The sequence below is a fragment of the Pseudonaja textilis genome, chromosome 1 (assembly GCF_049901715.1).
Source record: "Pseudonaja textilis isolate UNSWEBS1 chromosome 1, rPseTex1.2, whole genome shotgun sequence".
Lineage (NCBI taxonomy): Eukaryota > Metazoa > Chordata > Lepidosauria > Squamata > Elapidae > Pseudonaja > Pseudonaja textilis.
The window spans coordinates 154,165,407-154,191,679 of record NC_141990.1 but is presented as its reverse complement, the minus strand read 5'-3'; the positions used below and the strand labels follow the sequence as shown (position 1 = coordinate 154,191,679).

Sequence of the window (26,273 nt, the reverse complement as noted above, 5' to 3'; positions counted from 1 at the left end):
ACGAGTTGCAGGCAGATCAAATCAGCTGGAAGGAACAGTGGAGAGGTTCGTGTCGCTTCTGGGCTGCTTCTCTCACCTGCTCTTGCTGGGGGACCCTCTCCCAGCAGAGCAGAAAGCTTGCAAGTCCCCCTCCCTTCAGGAAATGGCTTCTGGGCAGCAGAGAGAAACAGGTTTCAACTGGGTTGCTTCTCTGCTGCCCAGGAGCCATTTCCTGAAGGGAGGGGGACTTGCAAGCTTTTCGCTCTGCCGCAGTGAAAGGCAGGCAGCAATGGCTGGCCTGGCAGGTGAAAGCAGGCTGCAGGCTTGTCACACATGTGCACAATGTTGTGCATGTGCAAGAGGGACTGACTGGGCAGGGAGCGGAGAAGTGGGTTGAGAGGGGTGGGGCCAGCCAGAGGCCAGATTTATCATTTCTCTGAACTACCAGGAATCATAATAAATTGCATAATTATTTTTTATCCTTCAGTAGGTGCATCTGTTTACTGTTGTACCAACATTGGTACTTCACTTGTTAACTATATATTTGTTCTTGCTTCAAAAGAGCAATTTAGCAGAATGCAGTAATGCCAAATCAGACACAGTAAAACCTGAATTAGATCCGAGACCACACGTGCAGACTTTATTTCCTTCTTATTTCTTTTCTGAATTGTCTGTAATGTTAAAGAGGAAGAAAAGCTCAGTAGCAACAGTAATAAAGTACCAATTATTCTGAATTGAAAGAAATTTTTATTGTGTTTTTAAATTAGATCCAATTTTAGGTGTGGGTGTTGGAGTTTTAAGATTCTGACACTTCATTTATTTAATGTATCATTTCGTGGTACTAGGCAACACATTTGCTTTGGTTTAATAATTGCTGTCATTTGATTTTAATAAAGAGCTGATGGGAAAGCGGTACTATACTTCGTATCACAAGATAGCAATATCACCGAAAAATATTAATCTCTTTGTCTCATTTATTAAAAAAAGTCACGATGTTCTCTACATCATTGTCTATTAAGAGTCAATAAGAGAAAAGCGAATATTCTTTCAGCTCAGAACACATTGCCTCATGTTGGTTACTTGGGCCATGAATGTATCTGATGCTGGTGCTGATACTTGCTTATTACAAATTACTTATTCTCCAGTTTCCTATTGTTTTCAAGATAAAAGGAATATATTTAACATAACCAATTGATATGATGATTATGTGTCATCAAGTTGTTGTTGACTCTTAGCAATCACATAGGTTTTTCTCCTGAACTGTCCCTAAGGTCCTCCAACAGTGTACAGGTAGTCCTTTAACTTATGACCACAAGTCAGCCCAAAATTTCTGCTGCTAAGTGAGACAGTTGTTACACATGGCCATGGGACAGCTGTAAGTACATGGGTCCTAAGTATGAAAAGCGGTCATAAGTCACTTTTTTCAGTGCTGTTGTAACTCTGAATGATCACTAAACAAATGGTTGCAATTTGAAGACTAGTTGTATGCCACTGTAGTCCTTCAACCCTGCTCATCACTCTCTTCTTTCCTTTCCTTCTGCCTTTCTTCAGTGAGTCTTCACATAATATCTAAAAGATTACAATTATCCATCATTTAGCAGCATGCTTTTGATTACATATTGGGATGGGGTGGTAATGTTTGACGTCTATTAGTGAGGCCATATACTTGGACTGATTACAAGCTGAATTCATATTTTTGATAATTTGTCTTAAAAACCAGTTAGGGTTTAGAACTAGGGATGTGGAACTGAGGAAACCCACTCCATTTAAATTTTCTGTTTCTGCCAAAAATGAAGAGCAGCGCAAGGTATGGAATGATCACATAGCTGGTCCAAGAAGCACTGAGTGACAAATTCTGCTCTTCAAAAACAGAAGCATGAAAACATGGAAGGGGCGTTGGTTCTTACCTGATACGCTTCTTTTCGTAGAGCTGTTGAGAGTGTCCAGGTTGGGAGGAGCTCCAGTCTCGGCTCTTCCAGGCTGAGCTTGAAAATTGAGAACGCCCCTCACCGTCACATGGTCCTCGGGCACTCCCAGGTTTTTGCACAGACGAGAAGGAAAGTCCTGTTCTCATCACACTCAGGAAAAAAATATATTAGATTGCTCGGTCGAACAGCCAGGTTTCCCACCAGACGGCCTACGGGTGGGGCTGGACACTCTCAACAGCTCTACGAAAAGAAGCGTATCAGGTAAGAACCAACGCCCTTTTCCATAGAGCTGTCTCGAGTGTCCAGGTTGGGACATACCAAAGCTTGGCTAGTCCTGCGGGTGGGGCCCGTCTGGAATAGAATCTCTCCTGGAACCCTGATGACCCGCTGGAAGGCATGCCCAACAGGAGAAAACCCTGGATGTTGGAATGTCTCAACAAGGGGCCTAAAGAGGAGGCGGAGCTATCCGGGAGGCAGTCCCGCCAAAGAGGCCAACAGGTGTGCACTGGGACCGGGATTCAAGAAACTGGGAAGATCGACCCGTGTTGGGAATTCCCCTGGGAGAACTCTGGGACAGAGAGAAGGAGGGAGGCGCAGAGATCTGAGTGAGGCCGGGAGCGCAAGAAGGGACCCGGCTAGCATTGAATGGGGGTAGATGTGTTGCCGACCAGTTGCCCAGGGCAGGGTGAGGAGGACAAGAGTGCTCCTGGGGTAGGAGCCTGTTGCAAGCAGGGGTTAAAGGTCGAGAGAGAAGGCCTTCTCGCACTCCTTCCTTTTTTTTTTTTTTTTTTGAAAGGACAAGCGCCTGAGGGCGACTGCATTATCGAGCATCCGGAGCAGAACCTCTCCCGGATCCCGGGAGGGCTTCCTGGAAGAAGTACCTCCGGACCCATCCGGCTCCGCTCGGTAGGGAGATCTATAGGGAGAGGATCGGTAGTATCTGGCAAAGGAGGAGGAGTGAGAAGAACCCTGGCGAGGAGAGGGGGAGCCTCTGAAGTCGGACCTCCTAGAGAGGGAAGGAGGTACTTGCGCTTGTTCCGGGTCTCGGCCAGGAATGGGTCGAGAACCGGTCCAAATAACTTCCCCCAGAGATGGGGCTGTTGCTAGCTTAGTCTTGTTTTTAACGTCCGCTTGCCAGTGGCGGAGCCAGAGTAGAGCGGGGCGGTAACCTGGGACGAAATGGCCCTGGTGGAGAACTTTGCCGCCTGGAAGGTGGCGTCTGCAAGCTCGCCGCGGCCAGGATCTTGGCAATGTCCTGGTGCGCCCTGAGATTGGCTGTGGGAACATGCTGCTTGAGCTGCTGGAGCCACTTGATGGAAGACCTGGTGAAAAGCAGCCGGCGGCAGTGGAAGCCCTGACTGCCCAAGCGTCAGAGAGGTGAGCGCGGCACAGGGCCAGTTCAGCTCGCTTGTCCTCGGGCTGGAGAGCATCGAGTGAGTCGCTGGGAGTAGAGCGAAACCAGGCCCACCACGGGCTGCGTCCACGGGGGGGGGTCGAGCAAGGTGGAGAACTGCGGTTCCAGGTTAAAAAACCGCTTGTCCTGGGCGTTGGGGGGGGGGCCCGAGGAGGCCAGCTGCCTAGAAACCATGTCTGAGAATATGGGCGGGACAGGGATCACCTCAGTTTCCGCCACGGGCTGAGAGAAGAGAGAGTCGGGAGGAACCCCTGCCGCCGCGCTGGGTTGGGTGGGGAGGGGGTTCAGGCCCGAGGTGGTCCTGGCTTTGAACAGGAGGGACCTAAATAGGTGCGGTTTAAAGAGCCCTAGAAACGCGGGCTGACCTGGAGGGAGGCCCTCGTCCTCCGACATGTCCCCTTCTAGGGACCTGTTCCCAAAAGAGTTCACTGCCTATGAGGGACCTCATGTCAAGGTCCTGCTCGTCCCCAAAGAGGAAGGGTCCCCGGGTTCTTGGGCCTCCATTCCCTCCAACTCCAAAGGTAAGGTTAAGTCCTCTTGGGGAGTTGCCTGACTATGCGAGGCCGCTGATCCTAGAGCCTCGGGGCCGCGGGCCGAGGAGCCAGACCGGCCAGCTGCTGCATCTGTTGCGCTACCCTTTGCCGGATGGCCAGCTCCATAGCCTGCATTAGGTTTTCGGGTATTTCCGCCATGGGGAGAGAGTCCTCCGGGCGCAGTTCTACAGCAGTGGTGGGCAAGGTGACCTCAGGGGCCTGTCCAGGCTGTGGGGAGAAGCAGAAGCAGGAGGGGAGGGGAGAGGAGGATGGGTGGAGGTTGATGGAACGGAAGGGTCCGGGGCACAGAGCTTGACTCCTGAGAGCGTCTGTCAATTTCCCTTTCGAGGGCCCTGTGTCGCCTGAGGGCATCCCTTTGGGAAGCTTTGGATGGTTCCTGTGCCTGTTTGCGCAGGTGGTGGGATTTGGCCTTGGCCTTCAGAGAAGTGCCACGAGAGGTATTGTCGTCTGCCATCTGGAGAGGAGAGAAAAAAGGAAAAAATTTTCTGGTTAATGCGAGGCGGTTACGGGTCTGGGTACAGCCTAAGCAGAGGCTGGAACTCCCAGTGCTCGTGTTGCACCCCTTTTTGTCAAGGCCACAGAATTGTTCTGTAATGTGTTGGGAAGTAGGGCCTAACCCGGGGCCAATCAGCCAGAATGAACGCCAAGCTGTCCCTGCCGGGCGGAACCGGGGAAGGGACATGGCAAGCAACTAACTCCTTAGTTGGGGGAGACTTAGGCAGAATTGCAAGGTATTTGAGCAGTCCCAGGATCTGCCCAGGAGTCAGGAAGCAATGCGGCCTACTGGTAGGCCTCTGAAAAACCAATGACCCTGGGGCCGCAGGCAGAAGGGAATAATGTAAGCTGAAACCAGGTCTGGATGCGGCCTACGGGAGGCCGGGAATCCCAACGCACGTTCACGCCCCCTTTTAGTAAAAAAAAAATTTTCTGTTTAAAATAGAGGTTTGGTACGAACCAGGGCCTAGCCCAGAGACCAATCAGCCAGAAAGGTGAACGCCAGGCAGCTACCCCTGCCGGACGGACCGGGAAGGGTGAGGGGGGCAGAGCTGCTACTTCGCCTGCTGGGGAAAAAGGCTGCAGGGCCAACAGACCCTATTTCTGCAGGAGGCCTGTTGGTAGAATAAAAGACAGGCTGAGACAAGGGAATCCCAGGCTGCCTAATAGTCAGTTAAGGCTGCGGCCTGTAAAAGGGCCTCTAGTAATGGCGGACGGCCATGCGGCCACTCCCAAGATGGAGGCCGTTCCAGGACACACCCAAGATGGCGTCCATTCCAGGGCACACCCAAGATGGCGGCCGTTCCAGGACACACCCAAGATGGCGGCCGTTCCAGGCACACCCAAGATGGCGGCCGTTCCAGGGCACACCCAAGATGGCGGATGCCACAGGGGCCCAAGATGGAGGCCGAAGTAACGGAGGCAGCCCCAGCGGCGGTAAACTCCCAGGAAGATTAGAGCCCTTGGGAGAACCAGGAAGCGTACCCTGGGCTAGAAGGCGTTCGCGGGGGAGCAGGCTAAGGCGAGGAGAGGCAGGCAGAAAGCGAAGCGGCCTTGCGCGGAGCGATTAGGCGGCAAGCGAAGCTGGGGGAGCGCTCGAAGCGCTGCGTTTTCTCCCTTAAAGAAAGCGGCTCGGATATTAAAAACACTCCCTGGGGAGTTCAAACCTGAGTTCCTGCGCTGCCTGCCGGTGATCCACGTGAAAGCGATGAGAGAAGAGGCCTAGAATGTTGAACGACCGGAGCAAGGGAAAAACAGCCTGTTAGCCACGAGGCTGAGCAAAAACTGGGAGTGCCCGAGGACCATGTGACGGTGAGGGGGCGTTCCTCAATTTTCAAGCTCAGCCTGGAAGAGCCGAGACTGGAGCTCCTCCCAACCTGGACACTCGAGACAGCTCTATGGAAAATGCTAGGCTCTCTAAAATTTTAATAAAGAGAAGAAACCACTTATCCACCTTGTATATTTATAAAGCAGGTATATTCTTATTCTTCGTGTACATCCAGTGTAGGTTTTTCTAGGAAAGGATGGCTTCCTTCCAACTTGCGTTACTCCATCTGATGGATCTGATGGCAATCAAACACAATTTGTTGTCAACTGGATCCTTTGCAAAATTCTTTCAGTTCTTATTTAAGAAGCAGACATCTGAAAATAATACCTTTTAAAGTACACATTTGTCAGTATGCACTGAGGGACTTTCTCCAGATGTTCTCCTCCATTTAAAGAAACAGATGTGTGGACTGAGGTCCTCCTTGGGTCTAATTTGTTGCAGCAGGCATGAGTGGCCTTAGCGGCACTAAATGTAACCTTTCCTGGGCCTGCTAACTAACCTTGTGTTATATGCCACATGTTTATGTTTTTATTTTTATTCAAGTTTCAGCATTTTAAGATTGCTATATTGCTTTAATTGTTGCTGCACTTGTAGAGATAGTCCTTAGCTTATGTTGTGGTTCGCCGGCAGCTGGTGCAGCCGGCAGCTGAATTGGACAGTGGGGAAGAACGGGGACCAGTCGGGCAGTCTGGAGAGGACTCGGATGAGGGTCCTGTGTCCGATGCGGGGATGGGGCCAGAACCATCTGGGAGTGGGTGCTGCCTTCGGAGTCTGGCAGCAGCAAAGCAGAGGACCATGGGGAGCCTCTTCCCAGTGCATGTGTGCGTAGAGCTGCTAGAAGGCGAGAGCAGCTGAAACAAAAGGGGCAACTCGGGAGTAAGGGTGGGAGGTGATTGCCCGTCCCATAAGGGATAAAAGTCAGGCCTAAATGACAAAACCTTTGCAGGAAGCAAAGTAGTTTGATCAGTTCCAAGTCATCCTTGAAGCTCTGTGTACTTTGGTGGGTTTTTTTTTTTTTGTACTTTGGTTTGTTTCTTTTATAGTTAATTGGATAGTTCTGTTTTTGGCAGCACTCCACAGAACTGAAAGGTGTGTGCTTATCTTGGGGGACTGTTTAAGATTAATTCCGGCTGGGAATGAAAACAATTCCCAGCATTGCAATAAAATAGGTTTTGCTTTTAAAACAAGTTTGTGAATAATTATGGTTTACGAAGCCTGGGTCAGAACAGCTTATGACCACAACTGGAACTGGAATATTGGTCATTGAACAAAGTAGTCATTAATCAAGATGCCCAGATGACCATTGTGTTCAATGACTGCCGTTTCGCTTTCACAGTCGTTAAGCGGATAGACCAAAAGAACTGCCTGCCAAAGGAGAGGAGGCAGCACAAAAGAACACAAAAAGAACTTTGCACAAAAGAACTTGTGAGCTGGACTGGAGAAACAGACTAGGCGTTGCTTTATCTCTCCAGCTTAGGGCAGGAGAGGGCAAGAGAGAGCATCTAATATTTTTCCCCAGATTCTTTCCCTCAAAGTTATATTTTCCAAAGAACAAAGCTAGTTACAATTCATATATTTGTATGTGTTATATGTACATTAAAATGTCGTAGAAATAATTTAAAATTGCTTTGCTTTCTATATATTTGTATAATACATAGAATTATTTTTCAAAAGAGAACTTTCATTCTTCTGGATTTGAAAAGGTATTGATGAGTAGTACCATATACAAAAAAACATGGTTCATGTCAGTAGCTAAGTATATTTTAGGTTTTTTTATAGTAATATGCAGGAATGGGCAGAGACAGCATAATTTTCAAGGTTATAGTGTATGTTATAATCTCAAGTAGCTTTTAAAATCAACATAGGAACATTTAATAGAGGATATATTTGTTTTTCCCAATAGGCAACCAGATAAATTGGTAGTGGTTTGGACAAGAAGAAGCCGAAGGAAATCTTCTAAGGTTAGTCTTATTTTCCATTAATTAGGGGATATAATTTGAAGTCTCTCATATGATAATTGTCCTGATTCAAAACAAGAATGAGAGATCTAAAATTTTTAAAGGAATTTGTCATAATATATTACAGTTATTGCTAATAAACCCTGCTTCTATGACTGATTTTGTATCTCTGCATGTTTTTTCAATCTTAATAGCAATCGCAGTATTTATCATTATGGAAGTTTATATTATATAAATCTCTACATTGTGTAAAAAAAGAAATCAGTGATTCTCCAATTTCCCTTGAAAGCTGTTCTAATGGCATTCAATTGTAATATACATTCTAATTTATTAATTTATCTATCTACTAAACTGTTGTTTTGAATTTCCCCCCATTTTTATGTCCCCAGATTTTTCTATCAATAATAGTACTACTTGTAACAATATTAACAAGCACAACACATTCAAACAACATTTTTCTTCTGGAAGTTTATATAAAACAGAGTAAACAATCATTTAAATGTATTCAATTCATGATTATAATTTTTTTATTTACTTTATTTGCGGTCACAGACCAAAACACAACTACAACAAAATAAGAACATGGGAAAATTAATCATGAACAATTGGTCACCAAAAACTTGACTAAGGGGGATTACAGCGTTCTCCTCTGATGGTTACAGCTCTTTAAAAAAAATTGGAAACCTGAGAAGTGATGTATGAGGAGCCGTCCCCTAGACAATATAAGAACAAATTACTAACATTGGGTCTAGAAGGGTCTGTTTCAAGGAGAGACAGTAACTTAGATATGCCTGCGTTATACAGAGGGCAATATAAAAGGATATGGTCCTGAGTTTCAGCCTCAGCTGTCACAGGGGCATAGCCGCTCGTTAATCGGGAGCCTCTTCAATTGTCCATTCAGTAGTGCTGAGGGCAAGACGTTAAAGCGAGCTAGGGAGAAAGCTCCTCTATACTTGGGAGTGGTTAGAGTGTAAAAATAGGAAGCCATCCTCAGTCCGTAATTATTAAATTGGCTGAAGATCAGAGGGGAGCAAGTTTTGCTGGCTCTGGCTCGTAGATATTGCAAGTCAATGTCCACAAGCTGTTGGACTACCCGAAATTGGGTGTCCTTAGGGCCATAATCTCCCAGGGCATCCCCCGTAAAACCTAGCAGGTGTAATTTCTTCATCAGCTCCCTCTCCCAACGAGAAATATGAGAGTCAGCAAACGCCAGGGAGAGGTAGCTACCAGGAACAGCCAGAAAGAGCACCTGAAACCACCATTTAAAGGTGTTAATCCACGCCATACATTCGACTGATCGAGTGCCCAGTTCCAGGTATATCGGAACAAAACTAACACAAGGAGGAAGACCCAGAAGTTTTCTAAGAAAGACAGCCTGGGTTCTTTCAATACAATCCTTGAAGCCACGTAAATATATTAAATTAAACAATAATTTAAACGTATCCTGTAATACTCAGCAAAAAAAAGCACTATAAGGATAACTGCAGATCACTTAACAATAAAATTATTTCTCACTTTTATCCAGAACATCTTTAGTGTACTGTGGATATACTTTATTATGTAATGATGCCAACTAAATGTGCAAGAAAGAAAAGAAAAAAAGATACAAAGAAGTAACTTCCAATTTTCTTTACAACAATCATAAGTACAACTATAAATTTAACTCTGACATTATGATCACAACATAACTCTCTTCTTTCTATAATCTATCCCAGGGGTCGCCAACCTTTTGGACCTCAGGGACCATCAAACTCATAATTTTAAATCCTAGGGACCACTGACCGGTTTTGTGGGTGAGCCTAATTTGTGGGTGTGGCTTGGTGGTCATGTGACTGGCTGGGCATGGCTTGTATGTAAATATTATAAATATTTGTATAAATATTGAATTTTTTTATTAAAAAAGAGCAACTTTTACCCAAAATCAGGTAAAGCAGGCAGGCAGATTGAGTTGCTCACAGAATCATTCAGTGATCTATCTATCTGCCATCGTCTAACTGAGTCTGTCCCATAAAATTTGCTTGCCGTTAGTCTGCACTGAATAATAGAAACTTCAGTCCTAAGGGAGGTTCGGCTGTGCTTAAAAGCAGAGCCAAAGATCTAAAGACTAGCTAGGAAGCAAGAAATGCAACCACTTCTTGCTTTCTAGCTAATCTAAATCTCCCAGCACAGCAGAACAGCTGATGGTCAGGGGAAAAAAAAGGAAAAATAGCAATTTAGCAGGCAAGTTTGACGGGTAAGGAATGAGTGGACGGGGAGGGTTCCCGCTGGCCATGTGGGTGGCGCAGCCTTGTGTTCCTGCGCAGCCTGAATTAATTGCTTTGGGGGGTGCTCTTGCGGTGACATTTCTCTGAGACCACCAGAATTTTCTCTCAGCCCACCAGTTGGCGACCGCTGATCTATCCTGTCTAATAATCAAAACCATAAACCATAAATTCATTTTTTTCTGTTTTATGCAAAATGTCCATAAGAGATTTCCAGTCATTAGTAAATATAGACATTCTGTAATCAGAGATGTCATTTTAGCTGTCACAGCAAGTTTCATCATTGTCACCAACCATTCATCTATTGTAGATAGTGCTGAATCTGTCATTGCTAAATGATAGTTTAAATGCTGTTTTTCTTGTTATAGCCCAATACCCTCTGGGATATGGAGGAATTTATACTGTTTTGATTATAATCAGGGCCGATGGTGGATAGAATGAGAATGCCCTATTTTTTTTCTCTTTTATCTGATTTATCACAGATTACCTCCTCAAGTCCAGTTGTCCCTTTCAACTTTTCCTCTTTCCCATCCCTTTCCTTTCTCTGAACTTTCATCTCCCTCCTCTTGAATTTTATTTGGAAAAAAGGGGGCTGAAGACCATGCTTTTCCAACTCTACTACAAGACTCAGGTCTTGTTAGAGTTTATTTGTTAGTATGAATAAATAGAAATGGTTCATTATTTGTTATTTATATCCCACCTTTTATTATTTTTATAAACACCTCAAGGTGGAAAATATTCCTGATATTCCTTCCTCCTCCTATATTCCCCAGAACAGCAATCCTGTGTTGGGCTGAAAGAGAGTGACCCAAAGTCACCCAGCCAGTTTTCATGTCTAAGGCAAGACTCAGTCTCTTGCTTTCTAGCCTAATGCTTTAACCGCTAGACCAGGGGTGTCATCCGTAGGCTGGATGCGTTATGCACAGGCCACACCCACTCCAGCTCCGCACAGGGAAAAACATCGCAAAACGTCCCATGACGGCAGTGTGACGGTGCAGTGCACTAGACCAACTGTGACTATTTGATTCAGCCCTGAAGGAGTCAGAACAGGCCACTCTGTGTCTCTTTGTTCAATTATGCTCTTGTGCATTCTCATAAATATAGAAAGAGGGTTAAAAAAATTAAAGTGGTTCTTTAATATTAAAAGAAATAAAAGGAGTTATGAGCACAAAGCAGGCTTCAGCACACAAATCATCAGTTATGAGCACAACCCAGGCATAAATGTGAAGTCTGCAAGGTAAGATAAGAAGCTAAGATAAGAACTTTATTGTCATTTACCTGTATGTACAATGGCACACATTAAAATGAAATTCAAAGGCCCCACTCTTGAAAGAAGGAATGCCACCCACCAAACAATGTCATCTTCCCAGGAATAACAATAATAATATAATAATAGCAGCAGCACCAAAAATGCCAAGTTATACATTTTGAATACATAGCGTAAAAAATAATTTTGAGAATTAACAAGATTTATACTATATGGAACAAAGACATTACAGAATCTAGTTGTTCTGCTTTAGTTACCACGAAGCCTCCTCCCAGAAGATAACAATGAGAATTGATCATGGAGTGGATGGGTAATTCTTTGACAATACTACTGATCCTGATCAAGCAATGCTTATACGCCATGTCCTGGATAGAAGGAAGTGAACTTCCAATAATATTTTCCACTGTCCTCACTACTCTCTGGACAGCCATCCTATCCAGAGCTGATACTACATTACGTTACTAGGAATCCACCCCATTGTTGTATATGCCCACTTTACTCATATGAAAGAATTCTAATTTCCTTTGCTTCAAGGACATACAAGGAAAGTGAATTTGTTCGCACACATTCTCTACTCCATCCTTGACATTCATTGGCAAACCATGTCTCTAACATGGAGGTCTTCGATCACCCTCACATCATAGTGCACAGTCCTTTGTTAGTTTAGCCATATAACACAGGCAGCAGCACTCTGATCCTCCTAGCTTTCCTAAATTTTCAGGTAGCAAGTAAAGTTGGTCTTAAAAAACCCCCACCATTCCTTAATTGTTAAGTATGTGAGCTATCTTTCAGGAGTTAAAATAGCTTTGCAGAGAACATTAATTAACCTGATTTGAATAGGGCATTAAAAGAGCATTTCTCAAATAGCAAGAATCATAGAACTAAGTTCCATCTTCCAGTTAAGTTCAAGAATTATAATAAAACTATTTTTTAAAAAAATGTTTCATATTTTTATGTGACTAGGTCTACAGATCAATAAAGTTTCTGAAGGCCTTAGTCATCTTGCCAGTAATTCATAAGCAAAGAAATTAGTTTTAACTAAATGCATTCTTGGAAGCAAGTCAAATGTAGGATCCAGTTGTATTGAGAAGATTTTTGTGTCCCAACATTTATCTAAATGTATAGTTTGGCATAAATATTTTATTATTATTAATTATTATTATTTAGCTCTGTATTCTACATATTGCACAGGATTTCAGGGCAATGTATGTATTACTCTTTCCTCTTTTTCCCCCTGTTGCAATAACTCTGTAAGCTGGTTGGGCTAAGAGAGAGAGAATAACTGACCCAAATAAGAATGGAATGGAATGATGAGACAGTATATCTCAGTCTGGAAGTCTGATGGAGTTGTAGCAAATTTAACACAATTATATCAATGTATAAGAAAAGTAAAGACATTCAATTTCTGTTGGCAAATCTGGTATTTTGTAAAAAGTTTAACTTGGTTATCTCCCTTTCCCACAACACTAGAAGTTAATGACAGGGGCTTCTTCTCATTGCCTAGCAGCCAAATTATATAGTGGATGAAAACCATGCTAAATCTATATACATGCAAAAATGTTGACCAAGTGTGGTAAATATGGAAGGCTTTCTGCACTTCTATGGGGTAATAAAGAGTGGCAATTTTTGACCGGTTTTGTCTTGAGTGGGATTGGATTATTCTACATCTTGTTTTAGGCCTATGCATTGTTTTTTCATTCATCTTTACCCTTAAGTAGCAAATGTTGCTCTCTGCATTAATCTCAGCTGCTATGTCTACATAGATTAAGACTTTTCCTGTCTCTCGCAATTCTTTCTTCAGGCTCATAGTTGGCAACCAGGAATAAAGAATCCTTACCGTGGGGTGGTAGTGTGGCCTGTTCCTGAAAACATTGAAATCACTGTGACACTTTTTAAGGTAAGTGTGTGTTTTGTTTTGTTTTGAATTGCTCTCACTTTGACTGTTGCTATTTAAACACAGGGGCAAAGTGGCTCCATTCAGTCATTCAAGAAACTTTCTTTGCTAATGACTGTGCTCTCTTGATGCACAAAGACAATGATATAGAAACTGATGCTGAACTTCTCAGATATTGCTATAGTCCTTGGCCTGATTATCAACCTGAACAAAACTGAAGCATTTTACTAGCTTGTGCCAAGTACCAAGTCCATAAAACCAAAAATCACTATTCATGACACTCAGCTGATAAAAGTTAACCACTTCAAATACATAGGAAGCATCATCTCAGCCAATATATCTTACCTCCAGGATCAGCAACGCCAGTCAGGCACTGGGATGGCTGCGTACTAGGGTGCTCAATCAATATAACATCTCTATCTCCAGAAACCTGGAATTCTACTGTTGTTATCCCTTCTCTCCTATATGGATGTGATTCTGTATTGAAGACACATTAAAGAACTGGAAAAAAAATCAACGCACACATTCTCTACTCCATCCTTGACATTCATTGGCAAAACCATGTCTCTAACATGGAGGTCTTCAATCACCCTCAATGCTCCACCAGCATTAAGTCCCTGATTATCAGAGCTTAGATGAAGTGGGTGGGACATATCAGAATGGATGACCACCTTATGCTGTATGGTTTACTGAACTGTGAGAAGAGACTCAATGTTGACTACACAAGCATGACAAAGACACTATGAAAGAAACCCTATGTCACTCTGACATCTACCCTAGGTTGTGACTGTTGACAGAATCTGAGCCTCCATTGCCTTTGAAGATATATGCCACCAAAAACTGCTTCCAGACTGGGACTGCAGAACTACCACCATATCCAAAGATGAACTGCACAAAGCATGTCTTCGACTCCAAGGGATTACCATATATTCATTGACATTGTCAATGGTTCATTGTAAATCAAAGTAAAGAAACCATCCTCGTGTTTAATGCTGTGAGCTGTCAAGGAACTGCAGGAAAATCACTTTTAGAAAACATACTACAAAATACAGCCTACTATTTAAAAACATGATTGTTTGACTTTTTAAATGACAAACCCATCAAGGTCTTATTCGAGCAAGGCTGTTTCTTTGGAAAGTTATTTGGATTCAAAATAATAGATCCTGCTATCATGAAATTGGCAAAGAAATACTGTTTGTCTACAGTACATGTCAATTTGCTTTATTAGAAATTAAGTTCATCATCCAGGACAATAAAATCTGGTCGCCAAATCTTTAAGGATAGAGTTGGTACAGGCAAGGACAGGAACAACAGAAGCTGAAGGGGTGTGTTGTGCTTCCAGTTTGGAGTAAGTATAATTATCTGTGGTAAGTAGTTGTTATGTATTGATAATGCTCTGCAGATTGGAAGCTGTTTTGTTCCAATGTCCATCTCTTTGAACCTGTAGTTGTGCCGCAGAGGTTACCCACCTGCAATCTGTGGGCTTCTTGCAACCCTTGAAGTCCTAAAAATCTTTGGAAATGGATGCTAAAATTCAACAAACTGCTGATGAGAGCAACATTTGCTACTTTGGGGAAAGATGAATGAAAAAAACAATGCATAGGGCTAAAACAAGATGTAGAAGAATCCAATTTTATGCTGATTTCTGACAGTTACCAACACAGAAAAAGTGTTAAACCCTTTAAGTGGCTTAACATCAGCTAATACCAAAACACCACCCTTCCCAATTCTGCCAATCTGGTCGAACCACTGGAAATCCCGTGGCCTTCCATTTAGTTGGTGGCGTTATATCCTTGGGGCCTTGGCTACCCAAACCATTAAAAGAAGCCACTGAAACTTTGCTTGCTCTTGTATGTAGGAAACCAGTGTGCAAAATGAGAGAGAATAGGCTGAACATTTAAATTATTTATAATTATATATTTATACAATTATATATTTTTGATTATGGATAGCCTTCATCTAAATATTGCCTTATATAGCAAGAGTTCACAGTTAAAGAGTGGTGAGAATGTAACTTTGCAATCAGTCTCTTGATTTATGATCTTTGCAGATATGTAAAAGAAAAGGAGAATGGAAATAAAACTGTAAAATGCTTTACTTAGTAACTACTTCACTTAATGACTGAGTTGCTGGTCCCAATTTTGTTTGCTAAACAAAGATTATCTGTATTCTTATTTAATACATTACCATGCTAGCCATTAGCTGAAGTGATCTAGGTAGCTGACAAAATAGAAACTCATAAAACACAGCATACAAATATTTCAGAAATTTAATAGTTGCCAAGCCCCAAAATAAAGCCATGTAAAGTAAGACGTGTAAGAGTATCCCGGGGTGATTTCTGCTTTTAGAATGGAAGGGATGCATAGCCTGAAAGAATAAGAAAGAACTCTGTCTGGAATCAAAAATATTTTGGTGTAGGCACCTAGCAGGCATGCATTCCCAGCAACTGGGAATGTCATTCTAAAGCCAGAGCAGTTTGTCTTTGTTCCGAATAGCCACTCACTTATTTATTTTGAAAGAGGAGCTTTGAATATTATTTTAGGAAACCAACCAGCTATATATGGAAAGAGATGGTATGTTATCTGACCTGATCTCAGGTGATTTCTGGCTTTCAGTTGGACCGAAAGATATCCCAGAGGCTGGCACAGGCCATCAAATGGTACTGGTGCAATATAATAAGAATATCTTCTTGTCTGATTTTGGAACCTCTTTAAAAGCCATCCTTGGTGTAAGACAGAAAGCTAGCAAAGCAGTAATTGAATAGAGCAAGAAAGTGTTTCTATATCACCTAATAGCTAATCCTCTGGGTAATTCACCATATAAAGCATAATACCTTAAAAGAGGGTGTCCTGATAAAAAGAGCTTCAGTGTTAAAACAGTGGCAGAATTACACTTAAATGAAACCACAACAGCATACTTTCAAACTTCAGTCCTGTCAAGATTTGGACATATAATTAATGATTGATAAAATAATGTTTGTATTAGCTTTCATGGTGACCTAATTCTTATGCAGCTCCTAGACTCCTAGCTACTTGCTGGGATTCATAATAATTGTCCATGCTCTGAGATCATCAGTCTCACGTAAATTAAAGGGTGCCATGTTGGAGAAGGTTGGGGGGGGGGTGATCAAGCGGGCTCAAGTAGGGGAGAGAGATGTCCCAAAGGAAGGAAAGGAAGATGTTTGCACTGCCATTTTTCATCGCAGGTTGAAAGTATCCCTCCCAACAGAACCTATTTGCACTGATTAAAAGCTGAAGATCAGAGCTGTGCTCCTGGTTTATATCTGTACTGGCAGTGGCTGATGACAGAATGCATTGCTCATACAGTCTATATAGGAATCAGAGATAAAGGACTGAATTTGTTTGCAAAACAGCACTGTAAAATAGTAGTGTGGGTAAAGAACAGGCACCAAGCTAGACAACCCTTGTGTTCTGGAAGTGATACGATAGCGTTATCTCCGAATCTGTAAGTAGCTGTTGAAACAGCCTTGCTGATAGGATTAAAGGTTACGTCTGGGCATCTGCGACTAATGAGAATGTTAAGTATAGCCTCTTAGCAGTGGGCAGTGGATACTTGAACACTTGTTACTTAAAAGCATAGATAATCGGTCACTGGGCAGAGTATTTGCCTTAAACAGAAACTTCAGAGGAACTTGTTCATATTCTTCTGTTTGAGAAACGTCTACACGAATATGACAGTCTGCCTTCTCTGATCTTTTTGTTTCAAATGATATCTCTGGCTTTATGTTCTATGATGGCGCTTCAGGGGCCTCCAAAATTTCACTAAAGAAAATAGCAAGATGACTGTGATTGTCCAGTGGTCAAAATAAACACCTCAAACACAGATAAGTTCCAGTTAACAGGTTGTCATTGTATGAGGAATAGGCTGGTTCCTTTTTCCCCAAAAGGCTTTTTTTCCCCAAGAAATGATCAAATAAGAGCCTTGTACCCTCCATGGTAACTTAACAACTAGATTATGACATAAACATTTATAAATATAATTCATTTCAGTAAATGAATGAAATATTATCCTAAATTACTGAAGTGATGTGGTAGTAGGGAATTAACGGAAAGAAAAGATATACAGCTCAGAATACAATATCTCTGGTCCCAGTGACCGACCCAGACTAGATTGTGGAAAAGATAAACAGTTACTCTCCAGCCATGTCTATGTGTTATATGTATATTTTATCCAACTGGCCCCTCTACACATTGCAAAAACGGTTTCATGACTGAAACATTAAAGTTGGTTATAATGTATGTAATCAGAAAGAAGTCTAACTAACAATGTAAAGGAAGCAAGTATTTGTATCACACAATACCAACATCTGAAAGGAAAATGCTCTTAAAGGAGGCAGTTGGATCATCTCAACCGCCTGGACCTTCATTAGTTGTTTTTTTAGCAAAAACCAGGAGCTACCCCTACTTTGACTAAGTTTTTAGAAATTGGCACCAAACCCTGTGTGTTTGTGTGTGTGTGTGTGTGTACTTAATTGTATCACTCATATTGATTTTGAACCTCAGTTTAGTCATCTTATGTGCTGATTTACGACATGGATATTCATCAGTAATGCTGACATGTAACATATAGATTTCTAAATATGTGTGTGTGTTTGTGTGTGTGTGCGTGTGTCAGAGAGAGAGAATATACAGTAAAGGAAAATTACCTTTCAAAAGAAAAAGTCTTTAGAATTTCTGGAATAATACTATATAATAAAAAACTCAATCTCTACACCTGTGTTCCATTTCCCTTGTTCGAAAATCAATAAATATTGGAAGGTTTTGTATATAGTTCATTAAAATAAGCGAACTGTAGTCAGAGACCAAAAGAAAAGCAATAATAAAATATAATACTGTAAGACAAGGTGTGAAACTAACATACCAGGAAGACACAAAAGTCTTCTTGGTTTCTTCCTGGCTTGTAAAAAGCACAACAGCTATTTTTCAGTTCTGTATATCAGGGGTCCCCAACCACCGGGCCGCGGACCGGTACCGGTCCGTGGAACATTTCCTACTGGGCCGCCATTTTGCTGGGTGCCGCCATCTTGTTTGACGAGAAAGTACTTCCGGGTGAGCTTTTCCGGTTGGAAAGCGGCGTTTGGGTCCTGAAGGAATCCTCGCGCCTTAATTTCATCGAAGGGGGGGGGGCTTTGAACGAAACTAAGGCGCAAGGATTCTTTCAGCACCCAAGGCAAGGCAAGCCGAGCAACCGTCCCGAAGCCATCCCGAAGCAAAGCCCATTGACAAAGGTGGAGTTGAAGGTGGCGGGGAGAAACGGGGGATGGCTGGCTGGCCGGTTGTTCAGCTCACCTTGCCTTGTCATGCGTGCTGATGTCGGTACCGGGCCGTGGATCATTTTGTGATGCCGGTACCGGGCTGTGGCACAAAAAAGGTTGGGGGCCACCGCTGTATATGATTCTGCTAAACCTCCCCCAACATGTACTCAGTGGTGCTTTAGCACTAAGTGGTTAAGTAGTATGCTTTGCCAAATGCACTCCTATGCAGAGCATTTGGAGGGTGAAAAGAGAATAAGATGTAGTGAAAATTGTTGTTAAAGAGGCCTTCCGACAATGGGTTCAGACTTTAGGTCTGTCATCCTCTAGATCCAATTCCAGGATTCATCTGTTTATCTTCTATCATGGGTTTCTTGGGTTCAGACAGGGATTTAATGTTGTGTTCCTACCTTTCAGGATCCCCATGCAGAGGAATTTGAAGACAAAGAATGGACATTTGTTATAGAAAACGTAAGTGACAAAATGGTGTTTTGATTTGGATTTCAGCTTGACCTTGGAGAGATTTTCTACTTATTAGGATAGGAAAATTCCTTCTTGCCCTTTGTGCAGAGAGGAAAGAGAAGGCAATCTGTTTGTATCTCCTTGCACATCTAACACAAATATGGTTCTTTTTCAAACTGTTTTGTTTACATTTAAGACAATTGCTTTATTAGTCAACTGGCTTTTCATAGATGCTGAATCACTACGAAGACTTTTTTGCAACATCTAGAGTTAAACCATAATAGGTAACTGCAAAAGATAACAGTTTTGGTTTACTTTGATTGAAACATATGGCTTGCAATCAGATCACTGCATGCAGATATACTTAAAGCAAAACAATCACTACAAAATGCAGAAGCATTCCTTCTTCCCCCAACATTCTCTTCAAATAAAGTTTGAGAAAAGTTGGGAAATCCTTCTTAAGGTTGATAGCGACACACAGTGGCCAGAGAAGAAATAATTGTTTAGGGAAAATGGTTTGGAACAGTGTTTTTCAAAACTTGGCAACTTTAAAATATATGGATTTCAACTCCCAGAATTCCCTAGCCAGCCAGCATGCTGGGCACATTGCAGTCTATGCATCTTAAAGTGGACCATATTATTATTTTCATTAGGAGTGAAAAGAGATGTGGCCAGAGGTTGACTGTATGACAAATCATAAAGTGCCAATGTAAAATTTCCAAATCAATCTAAAGTGAAAGAACAAAATCAACTACAGGTAGCCCTTGACTTACAACAGTTCATTTAGTGACCGTTAAGGTTACCACGGCACTTGAAAAGTATGAGTTATAACCATTTTTCACCATTACGACCTTTGATCATGTGATCAAAATTCAGATGCTTGGCAACTGGTTCACACATATGACCATTGCTGTGTCCCAAGGTCACGTGATCACCTTTTGTGGCCTTCTGACAAGCAAAGTCAATGGGGAAGCCAGATTCACCTAACAACTGGATTGCTAACTTCACTGGAGTGTTTTGCTTAACAACTGTGAGAAGATCGTAAAATGGGGCAAAACTCACTTAACAAATGTCTCACTTAACAACAGAAATGTTGAACTCAATTGTGGTCATAAGTCAAGAACTACCTGTAGATTCCAGTATTTGACCATGAGCATATACTTACATTTTACAAGGAAAACATCAGGAATTGCTTTTGAACCTCTTTGCTAGAATATCGCTTTATATGGAGAAAGAGAAAGACCAGATATTCAGTCTAGATTTTTAAAAAGTAATGCGTTTTACTGAGTGTAGAAAACTCTTTGATTATATCTACAAAGTCATACTATGGAATGTCTTTAGAATAAAGTTGTCCCAGAACATCTCATTGTCCTTGTGTACATAGCTCAGAAAGCCGCTGTCTGGACATGACGTAGCAAGACAGGAAAGAAGGGAAGGGAAGGGCAAGGAAAGACTGTATAATTTCTCTTTACAGGTTGTTCTCAGTTAAGAACTATTTGACCATACAAAATGGCACTGAACGAGGAGACCTGCAGGCAACCTGCAAAGTTGCGGTTGTCACAACATTGTGTGATTGCAATTCGGGCACTTGGCAACAGGCTTGCACTTGGCAACAGGCTTGCAATTGAGATCATTGCAACATCCCATGGTCACTGGATTGCCATTTGCAACATTCACTGCTAGCTTCTGACAAGCAAAGTGAATTGGAAGTCAGCAAAAAGTCAAAAATGGCAACCCCAGGATCTTGCATCTAACAACCACCTAGAATTTGCCCAACAACTGCAACTGGAATTGTCAGAACTGTCATTATAAGTTGGCACAGTCATATGCAATCATGCTTTCCCATCCCAGTTACGGGTTGTTAACCAAGGACTACCTGTTTCAACATATATGTTGAATATATTTTGAGGGTGACTAGATTGGAAGAAAATGAACATGGTTTTGAAACTTTAGGAAGAAATAACCTGTGCTATATGAGATCCCTGGTTGCTCACTGTATATAAACAAACTAGTTATATAGCAAGGTTATTTGAAACTGACACCATGTAGATACGTACTACTCTGTAATGGCAAGGATTTTATAATAAATGCTTTCTTTTTGTATCATATGCATGTCTTTAAAGAAATCATCCATGGAATTTATTTATACTTAAAAAGTACCAGTTATTTGATTTTTGTACTCTCCCATTCTCCCATGACATTAACTTTTTTTAAAGCTTGTTTTCTCCTCTCCCCAAAAGTAAATGCCTGCATTTAATACATTTAGAGTAGGAAACTTATAGTTCAGACATCTTCCCAACTAATTTCCCTGTCATATTTTTTTGTATGTTATTCTGTGATCTGGGAAAGGTTGCCTCAGTTGCCTATTCTATATGTAACTCAGAATTAAATATTGTTTTGTCAGCTATCACATTCTTGTTCTGATTTAAATTTAGTAGAAAATCAGAAAAGTTATACTTTTTTAAACATAAGATTTGCTTACTGTACAATAAATGTTTAGCAGTTTATTCTAGTTCCAAAAATCTTTGAATTTAGGTCTTTAGAGCAAATGTTGCATTGTATCTTTTTGGATTGGTGGATTTGGGATTTTTGAACTTTTTAGGAGGGGAATGTCAAAAAGTACTATTTTGAATGTTTCAGTGGCTGGACTTGATTTTTCACATATATCTTTTCTTCCTAAATTTTGTGGATGGGCAGAAAATGCAAAGAATACCAACCTGGAGATATCTGTCCCATAATATTTTAACGTAACTTTGAAAAATTGACGGATGTAATCTCAAAGCCATAGAAATATTATAACGTCTAGAATACAGTGTTCAGTTTGGTCAGTCAACATACAAGAAAGTTGTTAAAGAATTAGAGAGAGTGTAGGGAAGAACAACAAAGTACAGAGAAGAGCAACCAGGATGATTAGGGGGCTGGAGGCTAAAACATACAATGAACAGTTGCAGGAACTGGGCTTGGCTAGTCTAGTGAACCAGGGGAGGCATGATAGTGGTCTTCTAATACTTGAAGGGCTGCCACAGGGAGGAAGGGGTCAAGCTATTTTCTAAAGCTCCTGTAGGAATAATGGATGGAAACTGAACAAGGAGAGATTTAACCTGGAAACAAGGAGAAACTTTCTGACAGTGAGAACAATCAACCAATGGAACAGCTTGCCCTCGGAAGTTGTGGGAGCACCATCACTTGAGACTTACAAGAAGGATTGGACTGCCATTTGTCAGAAATGGTGTAGGGTCTCCCGCTTGGGCAGGGGGTTGGACTAGATGACCTACAAGGTCCCATCCAACTCTGATTATCTGTTATCTGTTAACAAGGATGGGGTAAAATCCTATGAAAAATAATGAAAAAGAACTATATACGTTTAGCCTAAGGAACAGAAAGCCAAGAGGAGACATGATAGTAGTCTTCCAGTGCTGAAAGGGCTATTACAGAAAGAGAATAGGGTGGAAGCTTCACAGAGAAAAATCCAAATGCAAAATAAAGAATAATTTTCTGGCCATTTAAGTTGTTAAGCAATAGAACACAGCTTGCTTCCCGAAGCTGTGCGTGCTCCATCTTTAGAGCTTTTCAAAGAAACTTTAGACAAACATTTGTCTGGGATGGTCTGAGGATTATTTTCCTGGACAGGAGATTGAACTAGAAGACATTCCAGGCCCCTTCTAGCCTTAAGATTGTATGAAAGGCAAGACTGCTGAAAAGGCAGAGAAATGGCCTTCATTATATAACTCTCCCCCCTGCCCCCCAAGCATAGCATCTATATTGAAATGAGTTTGATGACACATAATTTTTGCAATTATTTCTGATTCTTCATGGTAAAATACAATCTCCCTTCCAAATTGCTAGACCCAATTTGCTTAGATATTTTTTCAGCCTTGCTTCCTGCTAGCTGCCATCCAATCTCTTGTTTCCCATAGAGGAAAGTGTATTGGGTGAGATAGCTGATCAGAGCTGGTATCAATGATAGTTTTTGCCAGCTGGAAAGAGGAAACTGCTAAATGGAGACTGAATTCTGGAAATAAACCTCTAATACTACATTAGGAATGTTTAAAACCAGCAGTGTATTTCAGCAATTCCTAGCATATGTTTATTCATAGAAAATCAGCAGTAAAATATACTCGCCAGAACATGCCAGAGACTTGAATCTCCATGAGGTCTTTTTCTCTTTCTAACATCAAATATCAAAACAGAGTTCTGGTAATTGTTTTACAGTGGGGTTCTAATCATACTCCAGATGTAAGCTGAGCTGTCTAATGTTCCTTTTAATAAAAAGTACGTTTAAAAAAAAAAAGATGGTTCAATTTGCTATATTCTTTTGCATGTGTATATGATGCTTCCTTTTGATAGTGAGCACATTTTTGTATTTAAAACGATGCTTGCTGGGATAGCATTATGTTAGACAAATCTCATTTCACCATGGGCGCCTGGGGGGTACGATGGCCAGGCGTAGTCGCAACCACATACTGTCTGATTTTCAGCAAAGGGGACAGTACGAAACCCTGTAAAAAAAAGGAAGAAAACAAAATGCCAATACATAGTCATTAAATGGGAGGGGGAGAGGATTTGACAGATGGTGGCTCCCTTATGAGAGGGTTTAAGATTTCATTTAAGATACTGCCTCTAAGGTAGTGTTTTGCATAACATTTGGATCCAAAGTGTTACAAACTGCACTAAAATATTTATGGGGAAGTAAAGCTGATACAAATAAAATGCTTGCTTTTGATGCCAATTTTATACTGTATATATTATCATAGACTAAGAGCTGGTCTGCATCTCTGGAGCTGGTGTTGATAAGCATCATCACACTTGCATTGAGTGGTAGAAGTCTTTCCATTGTTGAGTGTGTTGCTTTTAAGGCTTGCTTATCGTGGTTATTACTTTGTTTGCATGTGGTTGAATAAGTAGAAGACGTACGTTATGGTGTGAGAAAAAGGTATGGTGTGTCCCCCCAATCCTTAACAAGTAAATACAGCGGAGCCCCGAGTCATGACTGTAATCCATTCCCAGACTCCGGTCATGACCCAATTTGGTCTTGTCCAGAAGTACAACCAACTATGCATGCGTGCTATCAAAAAAAATGGCGCCGAAGGGGAAATCAGCGCAGAAAGATAATGTTTCCACACCGATTTTGTTTGCCCCCACCCCCATTCAAAAATTGTGTGGCTTTTTTGTTCACCACCCAATTTGGTCACAAACAGGAGCATTCGTGACCTGAGGTTCCACTGTACATTTTTTAAAGAAATCTTTGACATCTCAAAGCCTTTCTTGAAGTTTTCCCCTTATTATGAGAAATCTTTCGTCTTATTTCTTCACAAGTTAAAGGGAAATTGAAACTCAGCTGATCTGTCATCACACACTTAATATAATGATTAAACTTACATCTACTTCTCACTTAAATCAAAAGTGTCTCTTTCCTGACTTATTTTGGCATAATGATAAAGTGCTGGCTTATACCTGAGCTCATGGCTTCTCTTCTCCCCCAGAATGGATCAGAATTTTTTGCTTCTGTTTTCAGTTTAACGTGTAGCTAAATATTAAACCGGTTAGCCTTAATTGTGATTTAACTGAGAAAACCTAAGTTCTAGATCATTATTTGGTGTTTGCTTATGGCCAACTCCTTGAAGCACATTGTGTCAGATTCACAATGGCCCCGACATAATTCGAAACTTTATGATTGGTTAAAAACAGTGATTGTCTGAAATAATTAGCCTGCTCTTATTAGCGTATTTGAAGCACATTCTCCAAAAATTATCTTTGTTTTTGCAGAGTGGGGCAAAAGCTCCAGAACTCTCAGAAGGAGGGAGACTTATTTCTATAGGAAGCTTTTTTTTTAAAAGACCAAAATAGAAAGAAGAAAAACCTAGGCTGTTGTATAAGTATTTGAATTTGTTTCTTAAGTATTTTCGGGAGTGGAGGAAGGGAATGGATGGAATTTTTTCTCTCTTAAGAAACAAAGATTCCCCCCTTCCCTCCTTTCTCCTTCCTCTTTCCTTTCTCCTTTCTTTCACTCCCCTTCCCTCCTTCCTTCTTTCCTTCCCTCCTCTTTCCTTCCTGAAACGACTGATGAGTTCCTAAAAGTCCCACTTAAAAAAAATACTTTTTGCCCCAAACTAAAAAGGTACATTTTATCAATTACAGTATAGAAGAAGATCCACTGCAGGGGTGTGTGCGCGTGTCTAATCCAAGCTGTTCTAAACAGCAATAGCACTTAGACTTACATATTGCTTCACAGTGCAATCCCAGTTGTGCATTGAATAATAATATTAAATAATTAAACAAATAATAAAGAATTAAATTAAACCAAAGTTGTTTGTGCTGGTCTTCTACCAGGATGGGTTTGCTTATTAATCACATTATTAAACTGGGCATTTGGTAAATACTCCTGAGTAATGTTTAGCATTGGTCATCTGAAAGGGACATCATCAGCATTGAACTTGTAATTTTTTTGGGGGGGGGGGCGGGAGATATTATTGCAAAGAACTTGTACAGCCAGTCATAAAGCAAAGACAGCAAAAACTTGAAACACAAAGATACAGATGATTCCCAATGCTATCCTAAAGATCATTAATCACAGAAATCATATCAGTGGAAGAAGCTGTTTAGGCTGTCAAATCCAATCCCATGCTTGTTGTTTAAAGTAGGAGATAACTGTAAGCTCCTTCCCTAATACTGCCAAGAAAGCTGCCTTAATGCAGTCATTGCTGTCAAATTCAACTTCAGGGTGTCTTTACTGTTTATTCCATCAATCCCACTAAATACATTTTGGCAAAGCTGTTTAATACATGTTTCATAATAGTAAAGCTTCTCTTACAAGCATTTTGATTTTAGAGTATACAAACCAAAGTAAAGCTCTTTGTATTAAATACTTGTAAAATAAAAATAGAGCTCTCTCTGAGTATTGTACATTTATGGCCCAAAGTTTACTTACTCCTTTGTATAGAAGGGAAGAAAGAAACAATTTCATATCATGAATGATACTGGGAAATTCCTTGATTGCTGAACTAGAAAGATGTATTGTTTTAATCAAATCATCCTTTTTTAATTTCCTTTGGTGCTTCCCCATTTCAATTTTATCTGCCTTTTTGCTATCAAACTGTGTTTCTCCTTGCTTATATTTATATTTCAGTTGTGACATTTTTGATCATTTTTTTCCTCTACTATACTTTTCTATCATTATACTTCCTTCATTTTTCTTCTTCATTGGATTACTTTTAAGAAGCTCTAAGATACCGCAGAACATCCGTTATTAAAATTTCTTTAGGGACAATACCCTTAAATACTTCAACTTGACATTGTTTAGTTCTATAGAATATAAATAGCAATAAAGCTAATCAATGCCTGCCAAATCAAACTAGACATGAACATTTTATCAAATATGTCATAAATGGAGCACCTAGACTGACAGTGTCTGGGCTCAAAAGCTCACCAGGGTCAAGATCAGTTCCTACTTGAATGGGAGACT

At 41.3% G+C, this 26,273-nt stretch overlaps 1 protein-coding gene across 4 annotated transcripts in view; it reads left to right on the top strand.

The window, feature by feature from the left end:
- Nucleotides 1-26,273, top strand: part of EHBP1 (EH domain binding protein 1) — a 257,453-nt gene that overhangs the window by 40,350 nt on the left and 190,830 nt on the right. For all 4 annotated transcript variants that reach the window (XM_026712825.2, XM_026712823.2, XM_087919329.1 and 1 more), the window contains exons 3-5: nucleotides 7,601-7,658; nucleotides 12,985-13,080; nucleotides 18,767-18,820. In XM_026712825.2, coding sequence (XP_026568610.1) covers nucleotides 7,601-7,658; nucleotides 12,985-13,080; nucleotides 18,767-18,820 — 208 coding nt within the window. The remainder of the gene's footprint in view (nucleotides 1-7,600; nucleotides 7,659-12,984; nucleotides 13,081-18,766; nucleotides 18,821-26,273) is intronic.